At 42.6% G+C, this 13399-nt stretch overlaps 1 protein-coding gene across 1 annotated transcript; it reads left to right on the forward strand.

The window, feature by feature from the left end:
- Nucleotides 1–357: 357 nt before the first annotated feature.
- On the forward strand, nt 358–13164 carry LOC139335054 (solute carrier family 26 member 6-like). Its single transcript, XM_070968450.1, has 19 exons — nt 358–497; nt 1739–1878; nt 2346–2456; nt 2572–2744; nt 2868–3032; nt 3876–4028; nt 4150–4232; nt 6785–6932; nt 8953–9066; nt 9193–9270; nt 9375–9470; nt 9575–9681; nt 9802–9871; nt 11626–11718; nt 11876–11986; nt 12081–12404; nt 12550–12604; nt 12845–12975; nt 13084–13164. The coding sequence occupies exons 1-19, from the start codon at nt 358–360 to the stop codon at nt 13108–13110; spliced, it is 2319 nt and encodes a 772-aa protein (XP_070824551.1). The 3' UTR covers nt 13111–13164.
- Nucleotides 13165–13399: the final 235 nt, after the last annotated feature.

The following is a 13399-nucleotide window of genomic DNA, read 5'->3' on the forward strand; positions in this document are numbered from 1 at the left end:
CTGTAGTTTTTTCACTACAGGGTGACATACTGAAACTTTCTCTCTCTCTGTCTCTCTGTCTCTCTCTCTCTCTCTCTCTCACACACACACAAAAGCACATTATCTCTGGTGTGTGTGCACATGCAGAATAGGACATGCGGGGCGGTGGTTGTTGTCTTAGAGAGACAGGAAAGTAGTGATCACTCCCACAGTCCAAAAACAATTACTGTCAATCAGTACAGAATGGTGAGGAGGTTTGGCTTTTGTTCTGCAACTGAACCTGTCCTCTCCAGTCAAGAAGACTCCGGCATAAAAGGAGGAGCTCAGATAGACACTGGCTTTACGGAGGTTTGGTGAATTTGTCCAACAGACACAGACATGGAGAAGATGGACTGTTCAGCTGGGCATTATTTAGTGCAGCGGAAGGTTCTGGATGAGATAGGTCTGGATGAAGTGGCACAAAAAGGGATGTGGTCTGCTAAACCAACACTGGGTGAACGGATGAAGGAGTCTCTGAGGTAAAAACAGAGAGGAGAGGACACGGGGGAGGGAGGTGTGAACCAGAAAACACTGGGAAAAACAATGACGCGGACTGGCAAAAAGGATATGTTTGTGTTTGGATGTGAACATATTTGCGTCATGCATGACTTGAGACTTGAGTTTGTGCATGTGCATCCAAATGTATGTGTGTGGATGTTAGTGTAGAGTGATGATTAAAGAAAAACGCTGAGAAATAGTTTCATCTGAGTCGTTTAACGACAGATGAGCAAAGTTCACAGTTTTATTAAGTTAGAAACTTTCATAATAGCCTGTGATAGATCATGTGAAACAAATATTCAACCAGTCAGTATTAAATGTTAAGGAATCACAATACCGGACATGTTGTAAGACCAGATACTTCCTGTGCAGTGAATGTATGATAATCTAGTAACATTTCAGCAGAGCAATTTGTGCTCTCAATGTAAGCACGTTAACCCAATATCTATCCAATAAAAGATCTAATATTTGTTCATGTAGGTGTTCACTACTGCACCGTGTATGTCATAAGGAGAGAACAGCAGCACATTCACATGCTGGTGTTATGCAGTGTGTCACTGTTTTCCAAGGCCGACTGATAAAAACTGTAGCAGGTGTTTCAATTCACAAGTCTAGTTTCGGACATTTCGATTTGTTTTTACAACCGTTCCATTTTTTTTTTTTTCATAAACTAACAAAACCTAGACCAAAAACCTACACATCAGAATCAGAATCAGAATCAGAAAAAGTTTTATTGCCAAGTACAATTTTACCAACAAGGAGTTTTGGTGAAGTTGGTGCTTCACACATCACACACACACACACACACACACACACACACACACACACACACACACACACACACACACACACACACCACACATCTACTAAAAATAAGCTATTAAAAAAGTAAAAATATATAACAATATAAATATATATAGACCTTAGGGTAGCAACTACCCATTATTGTCATTGTTGATTAATCCGTTGATTATTTTCTCAATTGACCAATTAGTTGTTTGGCCTATAAAATGTCAGACATTGTTGACGTCCTCAAATGTCGTTTTGTATGCAACCCAAAAATATTCAGTTTGGTGTCATAGACAAGTGAAGAAACCAGAAAATGTTCACACTTAAGAAGCTGGAATCAAAGGATTTTGACTATTTTTTTTCTCACAAAATTACTCAAACTGATTGGAAATGGTATGCTCAGTAGAATTTACTTCTAGTATATCTATTGCAGGTGTTCAGTGCCCCGGCTGAAGGACACAGTGCTGAGCTGGGTCCCCGTTCTCGGCTGGCTGCCTCAGTACTCCTTCAGGGAGAATGGCATAGGGGACCTGATCTCTGGCTGCAGTGTGGGCATCATGCATCTGCCACAGGGTTTGTATGAATGAACATGCACAGTGCTTCACAAATTTAACAAACTTTTCACTTTAAAGAGCAGTTTATGGCATTTTACGACGTGCACTTATGCTCTTTCTTGCTGAGACGGAGAAGAGATAATTGATACCACTCTGTTGTTTATTCAGCATGAAGCAGGAGAGGATTAGCTTAGGTCAGCATAAAGACTACAAACAGGGGGAAACAGCTAGCCTGGCTCTGTCCAAATGTAACAAAATCAGCCACCACGACCTCTGAAGGTCACTTTTCAAACTGTGGTTTTACAGGAGTCTCTGCTGGTTGGCTAACTTTTTTTTTAACCCTTTAAAACAGCCAGACTAGTTGTACCCACGTGCTTCTAGTGTAGATGCTAGGCTAAGCTAATAGATGAATGGTCTTCTCGTGACACTCTGAGAGAGAGAAAGCAAACAAGTGTATTTCCCAACCTTTTTTTCTTTTTTAACCAGGCATGGCATATGCTCTTCTGGCTTCCTTACGCCCAGTGTACGGCCTTTACACCTCCCTCTACCCGGTGCTAGTCTACTTCCTCTTTGGTACTTCCAGACACATCTCTATAGGTGAGTGAGAGAGTCTGTGAGAAGGTGTCACTGATTCAAATTGAACTTAAACTCATCCTTGCTTGTGTCTTTGTGCATGACTGTGTGTCTACATGCTCGGGTACTTCACATTCAGGTACGTTTGCTGTGATCAGTGTCATGATTGGGGGTGTGACGGAGAGGCTGGCACCAGACAGTGAATTTATTGCAAACAACACTAATGGAACAGCAGGCGTGGACATCGATGCACGGGACGCATCCAGAGTAAAGATTGCATGTTCCATAGCAATCCTGGCGGGAATCTTCCAGGTGTGTTTGTGTGTCCATTGTGAGCAAAATGGAAAACTAATTGAAAACAATTATTGACCGCACAGAGATACCTTTTCAAGTCATATTTCACTCCTTTTGACTAACTCGCTGTCTTTTCCGAAGGTGGTTTTGGGTGTGATGAAGTTTGGTTTCGTGGTTAACTACCTCTCTGAGCCACTGGTTCGAGGCTACACCACAGGATCAGCATGTCATGTGTGCGTCTCCCAGCTCCATTACCTGTTTGGAGTCTCGCCGGGACGCTTCACTGGTCCTCTATCCCTTATTTATGTGAGTGTGTCATCATGCATTACACAAATCACATATGGATACTGTCGGAGGGACTGATTGATAGACTTAGAGCAAAGTAATGGAGGGCATTACCATAACACTGTAGTAAACACAGGTCTGGTGAAGCTCATTGTGTTTTGTTTCTGTTGGTACTGTTAGAGGTGTTAATTCAGTCTGTTGTTCCCTTTCTGACTATCTAAAACACCACAGTATTAAAATGACAAGTTGCCATTTTACAGGCAGTTGTCCTAAATGCTGTGCTATTTCTTCAGTTCACTTCACATGACTATTTGTTCAAGCCAAACAGCCAGAATACAATAATGCTACTGCAGGCAACGTACGTTTGTGTTCTGCCTGGGGGAGTCATGGTCGACTTGGGTGTGTCACATACTGTATAACCTTTAAAAGTGTGTTTTCAACTCAACTTAAGGTAACCAGGTAAAAGCTGCAGATGATCGCCGGCAGCATCTCTCTCAAACTTACATAATCTGTCAAGAACAGAAATCATGCTAATTAAATGCAAAGAAACACAGTGCACCTCGGTCTAATTTACAGAACAAAAAGAGCACACAGCATCACAAAGCAAACAAAAAGAAAGAGACCTGTGTCGTGGGACATTTCCTTTCCTTTATTTTTTCTTCTCCCTGCTAATCGCCAGCAAGTCATACCAATGCAAATTAGAGTCTCATAAAATATGCAAAAACTACTGGGGCAGCAAGAAGGACACGCCTGTGGGCAGACCACCATTGAACGTATGCACACTTCATTGCATTCTCCACTCCGTATGGATTAACCTGATTTCTCTCTCTGTTCCCTCTCTCTCCTCCACGCTTTTCCTCACAGATTCTGGTGGATATTTGCCAGCTGCTGCCAGAGACTAAAGTGCCAGAGCTGGTGGTCAGCCTGGTGGCGCTCGCTGTTCTCATTTTGGTCAAAGAAATCAATGCCTTCTACAGACAGAAGCTGCCTATGCCCATCCCTATAGAACTCATAGTGGTAAGCCCTCACTTGAGCTGCAGATGTGTTCATTAAATTGACCAGCAGGAGGCATCTTGGCCACAGTGATGTGCTGGAAGCTTTGCCCCAAACAACATTCCTTGTGCCTTTTTTTCAACAGGTCATATTAGCAACAGTCATCACCTACTTCTGCGGACTTAGGAGTAGATACAGCATCAATGTGGTTGGAGAGATTCCCAGTGGGTAAGTTTGTGTGTGTGTGTGTGTGTGTGTGTGTGTGTGTGTGTGTGTGTGTGTGTGTGTGTGTGTGTGTGTGTGTGTGTTTGTGTGTGTGAGAGAGAGAGAGAGAGAGAGAGAGAGAGAGAGAGACCTGGTATTTATCACGTTGTGGGGACAAAAATACGTTTACACAGTCACATTGTGGGGACTCACCTGCCTTATGGGGACAAAATGCAGGTCCCCTCAATGTAAATCATTAAATTTTAGGGTGAAGACAGGGTTACGGGTTAGGTAAGGTTAGGTTTGGTACAGGATTAGGAATAGGCAAATAGTGGTTATGGCAGTGGCGAACTGTGAGCACTACAGCTGGGCCTTCACCTCAGCCCTCACTGCCAAGAAAAGAAATCATCGCGGAAAAAAAGAAACAGCACGATGAATTGAAAGCGTTCAACAACTGCAATCCTTTAATTAACGATGACAAGAATGTAAACAAATAGACCATAACATCAATAATATTCTCCGCAACAAGAAACATTCTCAACAGTACCTTCATAAAACTGGAGGCTACATTAAATAAACATAAGCCAAAATCTGGAAATATAAAATGAGGTAACCCAGAACGTGACACTGCTGACACCGACACTGAGGCTTCATCACCATGGACAGCGCTATAAATCACAGCGCACAGCAAGCCATACACACATTGACAAATAAATTCACGAGCATCGTCAAACTATACAATTTCAAATGCACAATATAGAAAAAGTTACACAAAGCTGGTAGCTGGAGTTTTTTTTAAAGTTGAATTGAAGTGCAAATACCTCTCCATGCGCAATTACGCACGGCGCAATGAATACTTATGTCAAAAGTCACAATTTTTATAGGTTCCACTACACCTCCTTAATTCTCGGAAAGGGACAGAAAGGGGGGAGCCATGGGGGGGGGGGATAAAAACCCTCTAAAAAACAAAAGTCCAACCACACACTTCTGATAAGTTTGATAAGTTTACATATTGAATTAATTAATTAAGGAATTAAAGGCGCAAATTGTGCTGGATTTTTTTACAGACAACCTCCGCAATAAATACAAATTACTGAATGTCCACTTGGCCCGAATTAATCACTTGAAATAATAATCAAGGTGGCTTGCAACATAGGCCTACCTTACATGAAAACGAAGTCCATTCGTCGGTCTTTCTTTGTGAAGTGGGTGATGGCAGCCTCATAAAGTTTGTCCTTTGACTTGAGCTCCAAAAGAAATCCTTTTTCTATGGACATCAGTGCCAAAGCTCCCAGGCGATCCTGTCCAGTACTGTTTCTGGCGTGTGTCTTGATGCGCTTCAGAGCCAAGAAAGAGCGCTCAACAGAGGAAAGGCCGCCTTGAAAAAGGCGATGCTAACAAGCTAGCCACAACTTCGTTCTCATCTTCCGCCATTTAATTGTCTCTCACCGCTCTCACCACTCTGCCCGCCTTTCGGACTTCACGAAGGCCTATGATCTTTTGTTTTTGTCCCGCCCACTTAAAATCAAACCGTGATTGGTCAATTTTCCCATCACTCTCCAAACCAAAACACATAGCTTGGCCTTCCCCTGGATTCATGAAGTCCTAACCAATTAATGAGCCAGCTAACCGGGCTTTGATAGAGACGGAAGATTCTGATTGGATAATATGTTTCAGGACAGTAACCCTTTCATTGCTGATGTGAACTTGACAGTAAACTTCACTTTAGAACATAGATTAGAGAAAATGTATTAATGTATTGTATTAAATTAAATTAGATAGATTATATATAATAATTTAATACTTATATTTTTTGGTCCAGATTTTTTTAAGGCCTTCTCTGAAGGCCTAGAAGGCCCTGAAGGTTCCCCCCTGGGTTATGGTTAGGGTTAGGATTAGGGTAAGGGTCCAGGAAATGAATGTAAGTCTATGTAATGTCCCCACAAGTGATTAAAAACACAATGTGTGTGTGTGTGTGTGTGTGTGTGTGTGTGTGTGTAGGCAACAGAAAGAGACAGGTAAGGGGAGCGGTGAGATGCAGGATAGCTGTTAGTGGACTGTTCACAGGATCACAGGCACAAAAGTACTGCGGTTCTTGGTTGGAAGATATGTGGGGCTGTGATAACACAAAGTAATGGAGTCACAGTGTGAGTGAGTTTCTAAAACACCTCTGGTCCTGGAAAAGCTCCTGTCATGGAACATAGCATAAGATTGATTGCATAAGAGAGCAAACACACACAGAAAACTAGGTCTTGTAAACATACCGCAGGATATAATAGCCAGGGGTTAGTTGTATAAGGCATCATTACTTTCTTTGTCTTTCAAGACAGTGTTTTTAATAATTAGATGCTAGAGTCATGAACATTAACACATTAATTTCTACATGGGAAGATTTGAAAAACTTTCTTTAAATAATCTTATCAAATTGTTATCAGCAAACTCAACCATATGGGACATTGTGAGCCGCCCTGATGCCCTGAGCTGTCTGTAGAGATGCCCTGATGTCAGGACACTGTGTACTGTGCAAGGTGACAGTGATAAAACCCTGAAACGTTCATCTTCTCTTGCTGCTCCAGGCTCAATGCTCCTCGTACTCCAGATGTCACATGGTTCTCAAAGGTCGTAGGCGATGCTTTTGCAGTGGCCATTGTGGGCTACGCCATCAATATTTCCCTCAGCAAAACATTTGCCCTCAAACATGGCTACAAGGTGGACAGCAACCAGGTGAGGAAAGTCACACACACACACACACACACACACACACACACACACACACACACACACACACACATACACACACACACACACACACACACACACACACACACACACACACACACACACACACACACAGTATTCAAAGCTACTGTTCACATAGTAAAAGTAATGCATTATTTACAGTAACACATACTTTTTTGTAGTAACAAAGTAAAATAACATTCAGTAATATTATTGCAGTTGCTCTATCACATAGCAAATTCTTTGCTTTCAGCAAATTTGGTGCAAAGAAGTGGAGTAGTAACCTAATAATATTATTTTAGGTTAATAATATTATTATCTCTATAGGGATGTGAGTCAACATTTTTTTTTTCCAGTGCCTTTTTAGTGGCATCAACCTCACGGTTTCGCAGTTATTGTCCACAAAAGACTTGAAGAATAAATGAACGGCATCAGCCATGAGACACAGCTGAAACATGAGCCTGCCTGTTGTGTGAGACACGCAAATAGATAAAATGTGATGGTTAAGGCAAACTTCTTCTGTCTCGGTTAGAAAAATAATAATAACAATAATATTAAGAATCATTTTCCATTGATAAATGTTTTTCTACATTTCACAACGAGAAGTTTGTTTTGTTTCCTCAGAGGCCGCCCCCACCAATCTTTTTATGAACATCAATGTCTGAATTATGGGCTGCACGGTGGCGCAGCAGGTAGTGCGCGTGCCTCACAGCAAGAAGGTTGCCGGTTCGATCCCCAGGTCAGGCGGGGCCTTTCTGTGTGAAGTTTGCATGTTCTTCCCGTGCATGCGTGGGTTCTCTCCGGGCACTCCGGCTTCCTCCCACAGACCAAAAACATGCCCATTAGGTTAATTGATGTCTCTAAATTGTCCGTAGGTGTGAATGTGAGTGTGAATGTTTGTTTGTTTGTCCTTACATGCGACCGGTTCAGGGTGTACCCCGCCTCTCGCCCATTGTAGCTGGGATAGGCTCCAGCCCCCCACAACCCCGAAAGGGATAGGCGGTATAGATAATGGATGGATGTCTAAATTATATCCCAACAGTAATGCCAGACTGAAACTGGATCGCCTAAACCTCTTAAGGAGTTGACCAAAGATGCATTTCAGCCATTAGTTGTACAAGCCAATTTACAAATGTTTTCTCCCAGTCCATAACGTCATGTAACAAAGCCATCCAGGATTCACCCCACAGTGGAACACATACAACATTTACTTTGCACAGGAGAGCAACCCAGTTTTACTTTTGATTACTTAGTATGAATCTGACAAAAGTGAATTATGGTTGGTAGAATAAAGTGTGGATATATGCTGCATCAAACAAGTATGTATAAATGGGATCACAGATGCCACAGAAGAGTATGTATTGCTGTCTCTGTCGTGGAGATGTTCTCTCACTCAGGTCATCATCATGCCAAACCATGGCCTGACATTGAACTGCACTCTCTTTGCTGGTACATCAGGTCATTTCACAAAAATGATTAATGTTCCCTTGGGGATACAGTACATACACACAAAGAAAGAGCATCCAACAACCCATGCTTTCCTCACAACGCTGTTTCTCACACGCATGTATAGACATACTGACGTGGGGTTTTATTAAACCTCTTATTCTAGCCGATAGCACACTATTCACACGTACACACGCTTGCAGAGGCATGTGACTGGGATCATTCTGCTCTGGAGGGAGCAGTCACAGCCTCTAAGAGCTGGCTTGCTAAATTATTAATGCCCAACTAGCTTTACGCAGTCAAGGGTGCCTTAAATGTGCTTGGCACTGCTCTCAGCATTGCATGGATGTGTTGACATGGCCATAATGAACAATGCATTCTGTTTTTCACCTGAAGGTTACAAACTCCAGACATGCACGGACTAATTTCATCTAATACTAATAGTAATACTAATAGCATCATATGTCAGCATCAAACGTAATCTGTTTCTCATCTTGGATGTGCATATTCTACTTGAATATGAAATGTTGCATCTGTCTTGCTGCTTCTCTTTTTCCAGGAGCTGGTTGCTTTGGGTCTTAGTAACACTGTGGGAAGCTTTTTTCAGTGCTACGCTGTGACTTCCTCCTTGTCTCGCAGCCTCGTCCAGGAGAGCACAGGGGGCAAGACACAAGTAAACAGACGCAAAGACATATGTGCTCCAACAGCACAAATACCTCTGATTACATCCAATTATCGTGTTCACTTGAGACCATTTATTGTACAATAAGTGTGTGTTTGTTCGTGTGTGTTTCATCAGGTTGCAGGAGTGATTTCGTCCGTCATCGTGCTGATCACGATTCTCAAAATAGGTGCTCTCTTTGAAGATCTTCCCAAGGTAACACTCTCCTTTCCAGTACCATATCTTTTTTATGATCAATATCTCTCTTGGCAGCGAAAGCAGCAAATACATCTGTGTGTGTGTGTGTGTGTGTTCCTCAGGCTGTCTTATCCGCAATAGTATTTGTGAATTTGAAAGGAATGTTCAAGCAGTTCACAGACATACCCATGCTGTGGAAAACCAACAAGGTTGATCTGGTAAGACTAAATCCTCTTTAAGAGTGATTCTGCTCAGTTAAATACTGCATGAGCCTTATAGCACTTTGAACCCGCTGACTGTAAGTGTTCATGCTGCCCTCTAGCTGGTGTGGCTGGTAACACTCACGAGCACCATCTTGCTCAACCTGGACCTGGGTCTGGCTGTCTCTGTTGGCTTTTCCATGCTCACTGTCATCTTCAGAACACAACTGTAACTACACACCACTCGTTCATTAGTGATGTATAGACAAACATAAGGACAGTATTTGCTGATTTTTTCAAAGCTAAAGGGCAGTTCGTTCTGTAAAAATGACATGTTAATGCCTTTCAGACCCCGCTACTCGATCTTGGGCCATTTGTCAGGCACTGAATTGTATCTGGACATAGACAACTACAAGGAGGTAAGAGTCTCTTAGTGATAGATGACATTTGCTCTCTATCATATTCATCTTTATTTAGTCAAAGGGTCGGTTCACCAAATTATAAAAAAAAACACTTTCTTATTTACCACTTGTGGTATTTAGCCATATATATACAACTTTGTATTTATTTGTTTTGTTAAGGGCTTCTGTAAAGGCTGAACTCCAAGTGCAGGCAGACTTGGAAGCTTTGAGACAAGAGGAGATGATCCTGAGACACAGGAACAGCAGACTTAGTGACTCAGAAAAACAGGCAAGGCAAAACTCTAGAGCACAGAACAAAGTACAAGGAGAGCAAAGAGGCCAGGGTGTGTTAGCAGGCTAGTGAGTACAACAGTCTGGCAAAGGCTGGTGAGGAGATCTGGGTTTTTATCCTGTGGCTGATGAGTGTGGATTGGCTGCAGCTGTGGTCATTGATTGGCACAAGGAGCAGGTGTAGGTGAGCAATGAGTTGAGAGAACAGCCCAGATTCTAAGGCTACATTTACACGTAACGGGGTATTTTGGAAAACTGATATTTTGCCCCCTCCCTTTTCAAAAATAACATTGTGCACACAACATCATTTTCAAAGATGTCGTTTACATGAACCCGGATAAATACGCCTTCGAGCGCCATCATAACCATGCCAAACCAATGGGCGCGAGTGTAAACATAGGTCGCCCAAATATTTTCAGTTGCATGTTGTGACGTTTCGGAACCTAAAACGCCGTTTAACCCTGTTTACGCGCCAACACATAACCAGCATTTTCAGAAATCTCCACTTTGGCCAGAGATTTTAAAAATTATAGTTTTCCATGACAAAAACTCTCTTTGTGTGTAAACGAGAGGCCAAACCGCATGAAATTATATGCGTTTTCCCTAAGTGTAAATGTAGCCTAAGAGGTGAGATTTCTGCCACAACCCAGTAAATGGGTGAGTCTAGATGGTGGTGAATGTCTTTCCAGGAAAAATGGACCAGTTCAATAATCACTGAGTTCACTTTTCATTGGACTACTTTTGCAGCAGAAAGGAATTTTTAGCCATGCTAGGCTCTAGGAATGGCAATGCCAGACAGTCAGTCCACCACTTCGGTCAAGACTGAAATGTCTCAACAACTGTTGGATTGTTTCCATGAAATTTTGGTGCAGATATTCATTGCTGCCGAAGGATGAAGCCCAATAAATTTGGTCATAGTTTGGCTTGCAAATATTTTCAAAATGAAAGAGACATTCATCAACCTTAGCTTAGATGATGAACATTATACTGGCTTAAAATTAGCATGTCATTGTGAATATATTAGCATACTGCTGGGGAGCAAATCTAGGTTCCCAGAATCCTATGATTCCCAGTTATTTCAGGTCAAAACCCTAATCCTAACCCCAAACACCATTGGACTGACTCCTGCTGAGGCTAGCAATTGGCTCAAGCACAGCTGTGCCTAAGAACATCCTCACACAGCTTTTGGGGATACATAGCTATAGATTCCTTAAAATACAGTAATCCACATCCACATTGTACTGTGTTGGCAACAAACATCTCAAGAGCAGAACTATCTGCATTATTACATACAACTAAAGCTAAATTTGTGTGAACTGACCCTTTACAGGAATACTCTGTAGATAGAGTTTATTTAACTTTCAGTCAGTAAGTGAAGGGAAAATCCAATTTAGTCAAAGAATACCTGGGGGAGGCTGCAAATGAAAGCAGAACAGGGTGTGAGTGTCTGAACTCTTCCCCCTCATAATCTGTCCCCACAGGCTAAAGAGATTCCAGGAATTAAAATCTTCCGTTCATCTGCAACTATTTACTACACGAATGCTGAGATGTACTTGGAGGCCCTGCAAGAGAAGGTGTGTGTATGTGTGTCCGTAACTGTGGATGTGTGTATGATTACAAGATGTAATCCCTGCCCGCTCTCCACAGCACCCTTAATTGCTTTCATTATCTCTCTCTGTTGTCTCACTTTCTCTTCTCTCCCTTTAATGTGATGCTCGGCTTTTTGTGTAGAGCGGAATTGATACTGGGGAGCTGCTGATGGCGAAGAAGAAACAAGAGGCGAAGCTGAAGCGTAAAGAAAAGAAAGAGAAAAAGAAAGCTGAAAAGGAGGAAAAGAAACAAGTATGATATCCGAAACAACACATTTAGATATATCTCAAGTTGCACAAATGATGGATTAGAACTAATACTTTTCACTTTTTCAACCTTTCGGTAGAAAAAGGCTGTTTTTTTGAAGGAGTCAGAGGTGAATGAGGTGAATGAGGTGAATGGAGTGAAGGAACAGGGGCCCCTAAGCCTGATGGAAATCTCTACAAATGGCCTCAGTAAAGGCCGAGTAAACTGGGCTTACCAACATGACACGACCATGTCAGACTCAGATTCAGACACTGGTTGCCATGGTGATGACAGCACCCAGGTATCACACAAGCACAGTGATGAGGAAAAGGGCCTGGCCTGCAGATCAGGCACGCACAGCATCATCTTGGACATTTCGGCAGCCAGCTTTGTGGACACAGTCGCTGTGAAGACCTTGAAAAATGTATGTGGGTGCCAGGATCTGTGAATGTTGACATTCATTTAATCATCAGTGTTAAAATAAGGGACAGGAGAGGGCATGCATGCTTATTTACATTTTTAAAAGAAAGAAGACAAAAACAAATCCAAAGTCTGTCTTTTTCTCCCAGGTATTCAGGGACTTTGGAGAGATTGGTTTGGACATCTATCTAGCAGGCTGCCAAGGTGAGCGGCACATCAGACAAAACAGAGACAAAGTTAATGTCCTTAATGCAGACTCGAGGCGCTGAGGCTTCAGATAATGGATGCGTCAAGGTCTCTGCCTCATTGGCGCCACACTGTTCCCTGTCGTGCATGTCAGTCAAACAAAAATATTTATTTTTCTAATCACGAAATGTTTTCAGCCTCATGTGCCCGCAAGGTTGCTCATTGTCATACATGCTTTTCCTTGTGTTCAAATATCAGCTTGTGTCGTGGAGCAGCTGGAAGCTGCGGGTTTCTTCTCAGAGTCCATCTCAAAGAGCAGGCTGTTTGTCACAGTGCATGATGCGGTGATTCATATTCTCCACAAAGTGGGATGCACGGACACCGCACTTGTGAGTTCATCACAATGAATATTAATTGCACTTCTGAGCTCTCTGGGCTTCACTTATCACTTGTCCTCGCTGTAATATATTCAGAAACGTTCCTACCTTTTTTTCCAGGACATGACCTGCACTACTAAGATGTGACCAGCAGGAGTCAGACTGCTCCAACTCTCCATCTTCCTCCTCCTGCTCCTCCTCTCAGACTGCTGGCTGTTCCATCTCTCACCGTTGGTCGCCATTGTCTCCTCCCCCTTCAGTGGGGGAGAATGCGCCACCTTGACATGGCGGTGGATTGCCATGGAAACACAGGGAACCGTTGCTGTGGCAACAGGCTTTTTATGATATCGTCTAATGAGATAGCCAGTGATACGTCACTGCAGCTCTCTCTCTTGGTGTGTGTGTGAGGGACAGGGGAGGGGTGGGGGTTGAGTGG

Source organism: Chaetodon trifascialis, chromosome 8 (assembly GCF_039877785.1).
Source record: "Chaetodon trifascialis isolate fChaTrf1 chromosome 8, fChaTrf1.hap1, whole genome shotgun sequence".
NCBI classification, from domain to species: domain Eukaryota; kingdom Metazoa; phylum Chordata; class Actinopteri; order Chaetodontiformes; family Chaetodontidae; genus Chaetodon; species Chaetodon trifascialis.

Excerpts from the sequence above, each read along its gene's own strand:
- LOC139335054 (XM_070968450.1), top strand. The coding sequence starts at position 358 with ATGGAGAAGATGGACTGTTCAGCTGGGCATTATTTAGTGCAGCGGAAG. Across the intron at positions 2,745-2,867 it reads TCCTGGCGGGAATCTTCCAG|GTGGTTTTGGGTGTGATGAA; the intron begins GTGTGTTTGTGT and ends TCTTTTCCGAAG. Across the intron at positions 4,233-6,784 it reads GTTGGAGAGATTCCCAGTGG|GCTCAATGCTCCTCGTACTC; the intron begins GTAAGTTTGTGT and ends TTGCTGCTCCAG.